Source organism: Musa acuminata, chromosome BXJ2-7 (genome assembly GCF_036884655.1).
Source record: "Musa acuminata AAA Group cultivar baxijiao chromosome BXJ2-7, Cavendish_Baxijiao_AAA, whole genome shotgun sequence".
NCBI classification, from domain to species: Eukaryota; Viridiplantae; Streptophyta; class Magnoliopsida; order Zingiberales; family Musaceae; genus Musa; species Musa acuminata.
This window is the reverse complement of record NC_088344.1, coordinates 29,272,793-29,285,672: the sequence shown is the minus strand read 5'-3', so window position 1 is coordinate 29,285,672 and position 12,880 is coordinate 29,272,793. Positions and strand designations below refer to the sequence as shown.

Below are 12,880 nucleotides of genomic sequence, written 5' to 3'. Positions count from 1 at the left end.
TGCCTATGTGCATCATGATCTCGCAAGATTCACTCATGAGCACTTGTTTACACAGGAGCTAATGTGCAATGCAGACTAGTGTTCAGTGAACTACATGTTATGCTATTTTACTGGCAAGAGAATTCGATATTACACAGATGGTTGTCGATTCACAAAAAGAAAGAAAGAACTCTGCAATTTCTGCTTGAGAAACGAAAACAAATAAATGGATAAGACATTAGATATATATTTTTTTGGTGTGGCTTGATTGCTCCATTAATGATAATTGATGAATCAAGCAACAGTTAATTACGGAGAAATAAAAGTTAGGCATGAAACATTAAGATAATCAACAGGAAATGTTAAGTGGTTGATTTTCCTAAAAAATATCTATATTTTTGGATTTTTTTTTCACTTGCTACTTCCCATCTTACTTTTTTTTTTTTTCAAACAATACTCCTAATTTATAGTCAAACTATCATCTCAAAAATTTCTCCGTCTATTATAGTATTTTGATCTATCACAATTTATTCAAAAAAAACATTATAAATGATCTAAGTGGTTTAAACTTAACCAAACTAATTACAAGTCTAAAAATATGATATTGTATGACCAATGACAACCAAAGAAACACAATATAATGTTACTACTTACATTATTTTTCAATAATGTTTACAATAATTTTAATAGCTTAATGAAATATATAAATATTATTAAAAAATACTTTAAACAAGTTAAATATTTTAATAGTTAATTTAAAAAAAAGGTAAGAAATTTTGAAAAAAAAAAGCTTTTGAAGTGTATTTTAGATTTTTTTAAAAAAAATTAAGTATACCGTTTGAAAAAAAAAAAAACAAAAGAGGGACATCTTTTGACAAATACCTAAAATATGGATATTTCATAGAGAAATGGCCCAATGTTAAAACAATACTATTCTAGAAAAAAAAAAGTATAAATAGGAACAATGAAAAAACAATATAGTTGTAGATAGCTAAATTTGATGATAAACAAAAAGAATTTTTTTTGCCCAAATTTACAAATTAAACATATAATATATATATATAATAATATAATATAATATAATATTATATTATATTATATTATATTATTGCAAGCCCCAATCCCGGCCGATTGATCGAGGGTAATCAACCTTGGCGCCACTCCAGTAAAAAGGAATCCGACACGCGAAGAACCGATCTGATCGGATCGGGAATTCTCGAGGAAAGGGGGGCGTCGACTTGTGCGTTGATTCCCTCGAAATCGCGAATGCTCGATCGACCGCCGCGAGAGAGAGGCCTGTCCATCTCTTCTCCCTCGTAGCGGAGATTCGACAGACGTAGGACATATAGAAGGCGATCGATCTGGTCTCGTCCTTCGTTTGGATCGGGAAGGATGATAACGCGATCGAACCTTGTGGAGCAGCTGAGAGAGTACCAGATGCGACCCAAGTACGAATGGGCCACCGTCTCCTTCTTCTCCTCCTACGCCGCCTCCGATGCCTCCGCCCGGTAATTCGATCGAACTCCCTATTTCGTTTCCTCCCGATTTGTTCCGTGTGTTTGTGGTGCTCTGTTCTTGTTTTCTTATCTACGTACGGACATGACCAGCATATTTCTTGGTATCGAGCCTAAATCGAGCGGGCATGTTAGCTAGCATAAATGATTGATCGTCTGGAACTATATTTAGGGTTTCAGGAACCAGATTTGTGCACCTTACGGATCCCAATATACTCGATTTGCTTTGTTTAGGAAGCACATGGTATGAACATTTCTCATCCTGAGTTTGAAGGATTGATGAAGCTTCTTAAGATCCAGCAAATACTGTGGCAATGAGATTTAGTTTCGTGACAAGAGGTAAAACCAGAGTGACTCAACATTGTGGTGAGTGATACTTAGAAACATGAGGTGGAGAATCTTGCATAGCAAATCAAAAGAAAGTTCTATTTCTATTGAAGGGAGGATTTACATGAATAGTTGTGTAAGTTGTAATGAATTTGAGGATTTGCAAAGCAGCTTGACAAAGTTCCTCGGGTGCACGAATTTTCAAGTTCAGATCTCTTATTTATGTCAAATTAGTCCGAACTATCATTGATTTAACTTGTTGGTGCCAAGTCATTTTGATATGCCAAGCATTATAGGAAGATTGACCCTGGCTTGTGTGGTTAATAGAGGAGACTAAATTAGCAGTCATTGATCTTGAGTGAGCTTTATATTAGCAGAACCAATGTCGATGGTGGTTGTGTTGCGACAAATAAGTTTGTAGCAGCAAGGTTAGCACCTGCATTCTTTTTGTGGGGATAAATCTGCAAGTAAATCTCAATGGCCCATTGTTCTCTAGCACCATTTTGTGTAGTTCCATACTCAGGTTCGCTTTAAACATTACTAATATTTTTGTGTTGATGGCACCTAGTTTCTTCCTATCTAAATCAAGCTTTCTTTAGGAGTTCAATATAAAAAGATCTTCTTTTGGTTTTTTATGTCTAACAGTCAAACATGTTCCTAAAAGTAGATGTGTATGGCAGTGAGTGAATGTTCTTTTGCTAGTAACCTAGGATAATAATTTGATATTTTCTAGTAAATTAAAGGTTGACACCATGCAATTTCAACCTTGAATTTGGTGGAGGGAGGCATTCCAAATCTTTCACCAAAGTTTCGGTCTGTGGCTTTGATGCAATGCAGAAGTTACTGCATGTCAGGCTAATGATTTTTGTAGTTCTATCACACTTATTCTTTCAGTGTAATTCCCAAAAGTTTAAAGTTCTAGAATTGTTTAATACATTTAAAATCGGAACTCCATCAAGCCCATTTGTAGAGATCTTATTTGATTTGTGTATCTTTTAGCTTTTGCTTTAAAATCATTTCCTAAAATAATTAGTAATTATAAATTTCTAAATTTAAATTAAGTTGGGCTTATTTATTTATAGAAAAATATTCTTCTAAGGTTGTTTAGTTGGTAGACATGGGAGCACATGAGAACAACAAATTGAGAGATATGCTCGTGCATGATGATAGCTGCCGTTAGTGTACTTTCCCTTTTTAGCTTCAATTCACTCTACTTGTGTTTTTCTCTCATCTTCGCTACTATTGTAACCTTTCCTTTTCCTCTGGAGAGAGAAGCAACTGAGGAGACCAAGGTTTCCTTCCAATAATTGGTTTCTATCTACGCTTCATGACAACAGATAGGAGTTTCAATTGCCATGTTGACATGCTTATGATTATGTGTGGTAGTATTTCTTGGCTCTTGACCATGCACTTTACTAATACCACTCATATGTGTCATCAGATACAAATGGCACCACTGGGACGATACGGTCAATGGGGACATCACCTCTGGTTAGGAATAATCTGTGCCACATTCTTCAATATTTAAAACACAAAACATCATTGAGGAAAAGAGTGCAACCACTAGGCTAGGCCAAGACCTACTTGCAACCTTTTTTTCACTTGCAAATAGAACAGATTTTTCAATGTTTTTGATAAAACTCTAGGATTTTATCTAAAAACTTTGGAAAAAAATGAAAAGAAAATTAAAAACAAGAGATAGGAATTTGATCATTTTGAGGGATCAACCTCTAAATTGGCCCAAGGCTTTAAATTATATTTGATTGCTTGAGAAAAATAGTCAAAGACATTACACATATATAGAGTTATTTAATCCTTAGTCAATTAGGACTAGGATTTTTAACAAAAGAAATAAATAAAAATAGTAATCCCTAATTAGCTACATCAAAGGACTCATACCATAATTAAAAAAAAACTAAATAGGAAAACAAAGACTAATATCAAATCTCTAAAATTAAGGCCTCCTAAAATTAAGGAATCCTAATATTTTTTGCCTCTCCAAAATAGTCTTATCCTCGAGGCTGAGCAGTAATGAATTTTGGAAACTTCTCCTCCCTTTGTAAGACTCCCAAGTGGCATCTTCGATTCGTAAGTTGGCTCATTGGACAAGCACATCAGTGACAGGATATCTATGGTGTATCACAATATGTCAATCAAGTATGGCTTGAGGCAGGATTTGAACCTCACCAATAGAAAAAATATCTAACAAATGTTGTTGCACCACATCATCCTCACCTAATTTCTTTTTAAGGTAAGAAATATGAAAAACTGAATGTATCTATCTTAGAGCTTGCTGGCAAGTCCAAGCGATAAGCAATTGGGCCAATATATTCCAGCACCTTATAAGGCCCAAAGAATTGAGGAGATAGCTTCATAGAAGACCGAACCTTTATAGAATTTTGCTTGTAAGATTGAAGTCAAAGGAAAACCCAATCGCCTATTGCAAACTCTCGCTCACTACAATGCTTATCAGCTGATGCTTCATTCTAGCTTGTGAGATCGAGATTATCTCTTAGAATTTGAATAATATTATCTTTATTAAACAATTTCTTGTCCACTTGATCAACCTTAAAAGTACCAAGCATGTATTTTGTAATCATGGGAGGAGGTCGACCATAAACTGCTTCAAAATGAGTCATTTTCTTATAAGAGTGATAAGTGGTATTGTATCACCATTCTTCCCAAGGAAACTATTTCATCCACTCCTTTGGTTTATCATTAGTAAAGCTTCTGAGATAGTTTTCTAGACATTTATTTATCGCTTCAGTCTACCCATCTATTTGCAGGCGATAAGCAGTGCTCATATTCAATTGGTTTCCCTATAAGCAAAAGAGCTCCTTCCAAAAGGTGCTAGTAAAAATTTTATCTCGATCACTAACAATGGAATGTAGAATTTCATGCAACTTCACTATATTCTTAACAAAAGTGTGAGCAACACCTGCAACAGTATAAGGATGTCGTATAACACAAAAATGAACATATTTTGTAAGGTAATCCACAACCACAAAGATGGTGGTTTTACCTTGAGATGATAGAAGCTCGTTGATAAAATCCATGAATATGTTAGTCCAAGCATCATCAAGAATAGGAAGAGGCTGAAGCAAACCAAGGGTAGCAACTGTCTCACCTTTGTGGTGTTGGCAAACTTCACATTCTGTAACTTCTTGATGGTTTTCTTTATACCCTTCCAATAAAAAAGTTGACAGATGCATTTACATGTACGAAGAAATCCAGAATGACCCGCAGTTAGTGATGAATGAAACTCTTTCAAGATTATATTGGCAAGAAGAATTTGGTGCTAAGATAATTCTACCTTTATAGCGCAAATCTATGAGATCCCAATTGTAATTAGGAATAGAAGTTGGATCTTTTTCTAGCCTTTTAATAACATCTTGGATTTCAAGATCATCCAACCATTCACTCCTAATAAATTCTAGTGTTTTGCAAATAGAAATAGAAATAGCCATTAATTCAGCTTGCTTTGGAAGGCGAGAAAGTGTATCTGTAACCAAAGTCTTGCTCCCTTGATAAATAATATCATAGTCAAAATCCAATAACTTAATGACCCATTTTTGCTGCTCTAAAGAAGAAACCCTTTGTAAGAAAATATTTCAGTCTTTTGTGATCGGTGTATATTTGAAACCGTTGACCAATTAAGGCATTTGCTTAGTGACTGCATGAATAATGGCTAACATTTTTTTATCATAAACAGATAGACTCAGATGAGATGAGGAAAGTGTCTTACTAGTATAAGCGATTGAATGACCTTGCATTAGTACAGCTCCAATACCCACTCCAGAAGTATCAGATTTAATCACGAATAATTTGTTAAAATCTGGTAAAGCAAGAACTAGTGTAATAGTCATTACATACTAAAGAGAAATAGAAGCTTGAGTAGTTTCTTCTGTCCACTTAAATGCATCTTTCTTCAAAAGTGATATGAAAGGAGCACTGGTTTTGTCATAGTTTTTCATAAAATTTCGATAATGACTAATGAGTCATGAGAATCCCCTCAGAGCCTTAATTGATTTTAGAATTGGCCAATCTTTCATTGCTTGAATTTTGGAAGGATTAACTGCAACACCCTCTCGAGAAACAACATGGCCAAGATACTCCACCTCCGATTGCGTAAAGTTGTATTTCAATTTCTTGACAAAAAGATAATACTTATGAAGAAGGGTAAAGACAACCTGTAAATGTAATAAATGATTTTTTAAAGATGGACTATATATCAAAATATCATATAAAAAAATCAGAACAAACTTACAAACATTCATTAAACTCTAGAAAGTAAATGATGCATTGGTTAACCCAAAAGACATTACCAAAAATTCATAGTAACAATTATGCATTCTAAAAGCAGTTTTCTGCCTGTTATCTTCATGTAGAAGAATTTGGTGATAGCCAAATTGTAAATCCAATTTAGTGAAAACTTATGCACCTCTCAATTTATCAAGTAACTCATCCACTACTGGAATAGAATACTTATCTTTTACTATAATATTATTAAGTGCTCGATAATCTTCAAACATCTGTCAAGAACCATCCTTCTTCCTTACTAATAAGACTGGAGAGGAGTTTGAACTAACACTAGCCCTTATGACTCTTGCTTTAAGCATCTACTTAACAATTTTCTCTATCTCTGTCTTTTGGAAGTGTGGATATCGATAGGGCTGAACATTTCAGTAAAGGAATTTGGTAATCATGTGATTAAAGAGGTGGAGGTCCTTAGGGTTCTACAAGTACATCCATAAATTCTCTAAGCAATGATTAACATTTTCATCTTGTTCAGGTATTGTAGCTTCCTTTTCAATACTCCATAATTGTATCAAAAATCTATGGTGTGCGTTTCACCCTCTCCATTTTATGACTAGCAATAGTTGTGACCTTACTATCACATTTTCCCTTTAGGATCAATTTCTTTTCATTGATAAAAAATTTCATAATTAATTTGAAATTTTTTAAAGAAATATCGTCTAGAGTTAATAGATACTCTATTTCAAAAACAACCACATAATCCTCCAATGGTAGTAAAAAAATTCCACAAGCAACTTTTGGTCCTATATAACAAGCTTCACTTTAGAACATTTACTATCACAAGTTAAAATTTGCCCATCAGCAACCTTCTCTTTGCCTTACATAACAAGCTTCACTTTAGAACACTTATTATCATGAGTTAAAATTTGCCCATTAGCAATCTTTACCTCGAACTTATCACAATGTTCAATGCGATAGGCCAATCGCACAGTAACCTTGCTATCCATGAAATTGTTGGTGCTACCAGTATCAATCAAAACAGTAATAGAGTGACATTTCAAAAGCCTTTTAACTTTCATAGTTTGGAGATTAGAATAGCTAGCTAATACATGAACGACATGTGTGACAAGTTCGATAATTTCATCATTATCAATACCTTTATGATCAGAGTCTACAGTCTTAATCTCTGGTTCCTCCTCAATTGGTCCAATCATCAAAAGTTTTCCTTGCTTGCAATGATGCTTCTTGCTTCACTTTTCATCACATTGCTAGCATAAACCCTTTGTTGATCGTTTTTTAAGTTCCTCTTGGGTAAGTCTTGTAGTATTAGGATTCGGATTAGAAATGGTTGAAGTAGTTGACTTACTATTCACCTATTTATTAACACTCCCGATTCATCGATTTTTAATATTAATTTTTTCTTCATGCTATAGTGTAAAAGAAATTGTAGCCGTCATAGTGTGAGGTCGGCGAGCCTTGACTTCACAACGAATGTCTGAATTAAGACCTTCAGTGAATGTTCCCACCAATTGCCTTTCAGACCAATCTTTAGCCCGATTTGACAATCGTTCAAATCGACTTTGATACTCTAACATGGTAGAAGTCTAGCGAATCTTGACAAGCTGCCCATCAACATTTTCATATTCGGATGGTCTAAAACGAATAAGAAGCTCTTTCTTAAATTGCTCCTATGGGAGAATTCTATTCTTTATATCAATCATACCATTAAATAGCATCCCCATTTAGTTGGATTGAAGCTATTTCCACTTTAGAATCTTTCGGAGTTTTATGAAAGCGAAAAAATTTCTCTGCTCTAGAAATCCAACTGGTCGGGTCTCCATCTTCCCATTTAGGAAATACTACTTTCATACGAGGATAGCCATTATCATGCTCTTGGGAACCTCTTCCTGTGACTTCAGATCGATCTAGTTGTTTATTAGTATAAATTGAACTTCCATCTTGTTGATTTTTGTTAAAACTCTTAAGCAAACTCTTTTTGAAATCATTGAGAGTTTCTTGTAATCTACTCTCAATTTTTTGCTTCCAAGGTTTCAAATTGAGATTTCATAGAATTATCAGTAATTATTGCGTATGATTGTAGATATATAATTCCTAAGTTTTGTTTTCTTATTTTTGATCAAGGATATGAGCACTGCTTACTAGGAGTAGAAGGTGGCGCTGAAAGTGAAGTCATCGTTGGCAGCATGGGTGTCGAGGTCTGCGGTGGCCTCAAAGAGGAGATTGAGAGAACGTCGCAGTCACTATTGGGGGAAAGAGAATCGCTACTGTGTTTAGGGCACGAGTGCGTTTGACGATGAGTCTATGGCCGATAAGAAAGGTTAAGAGAGAGGGTGGCTATTTCTCTTGCTCTGTCTTTGAGAGAGAGACATGAAAGGAAGCGTCCGATCTGAGAGACGGTGGTAGCAAAAAAAGGGGAGTAGCTCCGTCGACTACCTTGGAAAGAGGGAGATAGTGTCCATGTGATAGTGGGGATTGTTGGCTCTGATACTAGATGATAAAACCCCAGAGTTTTATCTATGAACTTCGAAAATTAAAAAAAAAAAAAAACTAACAAGAGATCGGGATTTGATCACTTCGAAGGGATCAACCTCCAAATTGGCCTAAGGCTTTAAATTGTATTTGATTGTTTAAGAAAAATAGCCAAAACATTATATATATATATATATATATATATATATATATATATATATATATATATATATATATATATATATATATATAGTCAATCAGGACTAGGATTTCTAACAAAGGAAATAAATAAAAATATAATTGGCTACATCAAAGGACTCCTTTAATTAGGAAAAACTAAATAGGAAAATAAAGACTAATATTAAATCCCTAAAATTAAAGAATCCTAACAATTTTATGCCCTTCATCGTATGTATCTATAATTAATAGGTTTTATATCATTCTTTATGATCTTCGACCACTATTATACCTTGGAACACATCATTGTTGTGCTAAAAGTTTAAGCGGCTACAGTTAGTAGGTTCTCATCATTTATTAGCTTCAACAGTTATTCACCTTGGTTTACATCTTTCTTGAGCAACATTCTCCTGTTAACTATAATGAAAATTTCTTTCTTTGTATTTACAAACCAACAAACATGATGATCTTGTGTTGCTTCAGACATATAACTTCGTTATTTTAGAAGAAGTCTTCTATTTGGGTGGAGTTGGAAATGTTTCAGTCGTGATGTTGCTTCTCACAGACCTGATGAGTGGAGTTTGCATGTGCGGGGTCCACAACATCTAGTCGATATGAGAGAGGTCACGTGACTCCAATTTTCATTGGCGATTCAGTCCATATATATAGTTGCTTTCTCTTGCAAAATAGTTCAGTTTTCAAATTATAGCCGATGTTCAAATCACTCATATTGGCATATCTTGCTTCTTGCCACATTAGGAAGTCTCAGCACTTCATAGTTTTCTTTCATAGAAGATACATATTGTTGTATGGTAGGGGATCATAAATCGACCCTTAATTGAGTCTAACAACATAGGAGGTTCCTAGTTTGATTAGTAATTCCTAAGAGGTCTCTCATGTGGCATGCCTTTCTTCAGCTGCTTCCCATCTTGTTTGCTGGTCATATCTTCTTATCGGATGAAGGACCCTTAATTGAGTCTAATAACATAGGAGGTTCCTAGTTTGATTAGTAATTACCAAGAGGTCTCTCATGTTGCATGCATTTCTTCAGCTGCTTCCCATCTTGTTTCCTGGTCATATCTTCTTATCGGATGAAGGAGACCATAATTTATGTGGTTACTCTAGACACAGATTGATAGTTAGAATTAGCTGTACTTTTCCAATTTATAGATGATATTTTTACCGTTATTGATGATGGACAAGTAGCAACAGATTTCTCTTTGATGATAGACGAACCAAAAAGAGAAATAAAAAGATAATAACTGAAAGATAATTGAAAAACATAACGAGATAACTATCGGACTCGCTTTGACTCAAAAAGTGAACTCTCAGGATAAAGGCTTTCGCACCTCCACACGTCTCACATGTGAACAATGGAATCATACCATTGGAAACATAATTGTGACCTTATATCACTCATTACATAAGGTGGGAAAAGAACAAGATTCATTGATTCATCTTTAATTTATGCATCACAATACTATAGTCTCTTTTTATATGCTCCAAGTACAATAATAAAAAGAAAATTATAGAAATAAAAAATATTACAATCACATCAAATCAAATATATGATGCCATCTTTCCTTTGAAGAAGGTAATATTTCTGATTTTATTTGAGAAATAATTTTTCTTTCTTGATGATATAATTGATTGATAGATTTTCTTAGCTTTGTCTTGATTGATATGAATCTTCAATCTAGATTCATAATCTTCAATAAAAAAAATAATCTGATTTCTGCCCTCCTTTTTTTTTGTGCATTTGCTTCCTTTTTCTTCTTGTTAAGTAGATGTCGATATATGACAATTTATTACATATGAGAAATATCACTAAACTAATTAAATTTATTTAAATGAAAGATAAACTCATTGGTTCCACATTGTTTGCTTCTGCTGCGTAGGAACTCATCCTAGGTTCATATAATTGAGATATAGATCAGCCTTGAAGATAGAACATCTAGGTTAAACTAAAAGCTTTGATACCAATATGATGTAGGACGAGTAGCAACGGATTTCTTTTGATGATAGGCGAACCAAAAAGAGAGAAATAAAAGATAGTAACTAAAAGATAATTGAGAAATATTACAGGATAATTATCCGACTCGCTTTGGCTCAAGAAGTGAACTCCCAGGATAAAAGTCTCACACCTCAATCATACCATTAGAAATATAATTGTGACGTCTCACTACTCACACATAAGGTGGAAAAAGAACATGATTTATTAATTCATTTCTAATTCATGTATTACAATGTTCTAATCCTTTTTAATAGGCTCTAGTACAAGAATAAAAAGAAAACTATATATAAAAAAATATTATAAACACATCAAATCAAATATATGATATCATATTTCCTTTGAAGAAGGTAATATTTCTAATTTGATTTGAGAAATAATCTTTGTTTCTCGATGATAATCTGAATTGATAAATTTTCTCATCTTTGTAAAGATGAATCTTTAGTCAGAATTCATAATCTTCAAGCAAAAACAAATCTGATTTCTGCTTCTTTTTTCTTCTCGATACCACTAAACTAATTAAATTTATTTAAATAAAAGATAAATTAATTAGTTTTGCATCAGTTATATAGTTAATTTACAATTTATAGACTGATATGGCGGCTAGTGTGGCCTAGTTTTAGGGGAAAAAATGTTTCTTAACCAAAGCCAGCAATAATATTCTTCTGTTTCTACAATAGTGATGGATGAATCAAAGTGTTGACCTAGTTATGTGATTTCAATCATCAAGGCAATTTGGTTATTCACATGCTCTCTTTTTTTTCATCTTTTGCCTGTCTTATGGATGCAGGGTGGATGTGATACTTGTGATATGGGAGCTGTTGATGTTTGCTTTCCTTGTTTTCTCAGGAGTTGCTTTGTACTTCAGGTATATGAAGATTGTTTTTCTCCTAATGTGTCTTACCACTCTTATGCTTGTGTGCATGAAAGTAACAAAGCAAGTAGGACAAAACAGGAAGAGTAAGCGAAGAATGCTCCTCCCACTGTCGATGTAAACTCTCGATGACCATCCCATTCTTGTGCAAAGGATTTTGCAGCCAAAATTCATTGCTACCTTTCCTTTGTATCTATCTTAAAAAAAAAAAACAAAGAGCTTGCATTTTTTGATTTATTTTACTTTTGGTAGTTCAACCAACAATTTTTTTTTTTGACAGTATATATTCTAAATGCAAATAGGCAACTAATTTCTGGTGCAGTAATGCTAGTCAAATTTGATTTTGTTTACAGAATATCGATCAAAATATGTACTTGTTGCTCTAATCTTTGCGAATCTTATTGTATTTACACCTATGCTCATCAGGGTAAAGATTTGAACAAAATAATAATAATAATAATAATAATAATAACAATAATAATAATTCCTTTTATTGCTGTGATGTCAGTTATGAGTGACATTGTTATAAAACGTCACTTAAAAAAGCTAATTTCATTATTGAAACGATTAAAGTAACCACCAACGACTCTAGATTTAGCATGAATACCTTAATGTTCTTAAAATATCTTGTTATTAGAAAAAACTGATGACTTAACAAAAAAGATTGGGTTCCTATTGCAGAACATCTTATTTTTAATTTTCATCGTGGGCATCCCGCATCCATAATTTACTAGTAACTTTTAAATAAATATTTAAAATAAATAGTAGTGAAAAATTGAGACGCTATGATATAAAAGTTATAAAACAGTTTTTTTTTTCATTAAATCATGGGTAATTGTCCGGGAAAATATTCTTTTTATGGATTTCTTTTTGGATGTTATCTTCTTTTCATAATTTTCAAACAGTCGTCTCCTATTTAAAAAAAATCTCTAAAAAATTATCATATATTTTTACGCCCAAATTCAAAAATAAAATTCTTGTCAACTATTCATGGTGTTTTTTGTTTTAAAAATATATATAATATTTTTTAAAAAAATTACATAGTGTTTTTATTTTAAAAATATTATAACATTAATGTTTAGTTAAAAACACATCATACATTTTTGTACCACAGTGCTTTTAAAATACTACACAGTGTTTTATGGATAAAAATTACTAAATAAAATATCGTAAACAGTTTATGAAATTTTTTTTTAGATTGAGACAAAAAAAAATGATAACCTTTTGAAAGGATAATTTTAAAATATTAGA

At 33.1% G+C, this 12,880-nt stretch overlaps 1 protein-coding gene across 1 annotated transcript; it reads left to right on the top strand.

Moving 5' to 3' along the window:
• Positions 1-1,110: 1,110 nt before the first annotated feature.
• LOC135617502 (uncharacterized) lies at positions 1,111-11,950 on the top strand. Its single transcript, XM_065117811.1, has 2 exons — positions 1,111-1,487; positions 11,546-11,950. The coding sequence occupies exons 1-2, from the start codon at positions 1,372-1,374 to the stop codon at positions 11,748-11,750; spliced, it is 321 nt and encodes a 106-aa protein (XP_064973883.1). The 5' UTR covers positions 1,111-1,371; the 3' UTR covers positions 11,751-11,950.
• The last annotated feature ends 930 nt before the right edge of the window (positions 11,951-12,880 follow it).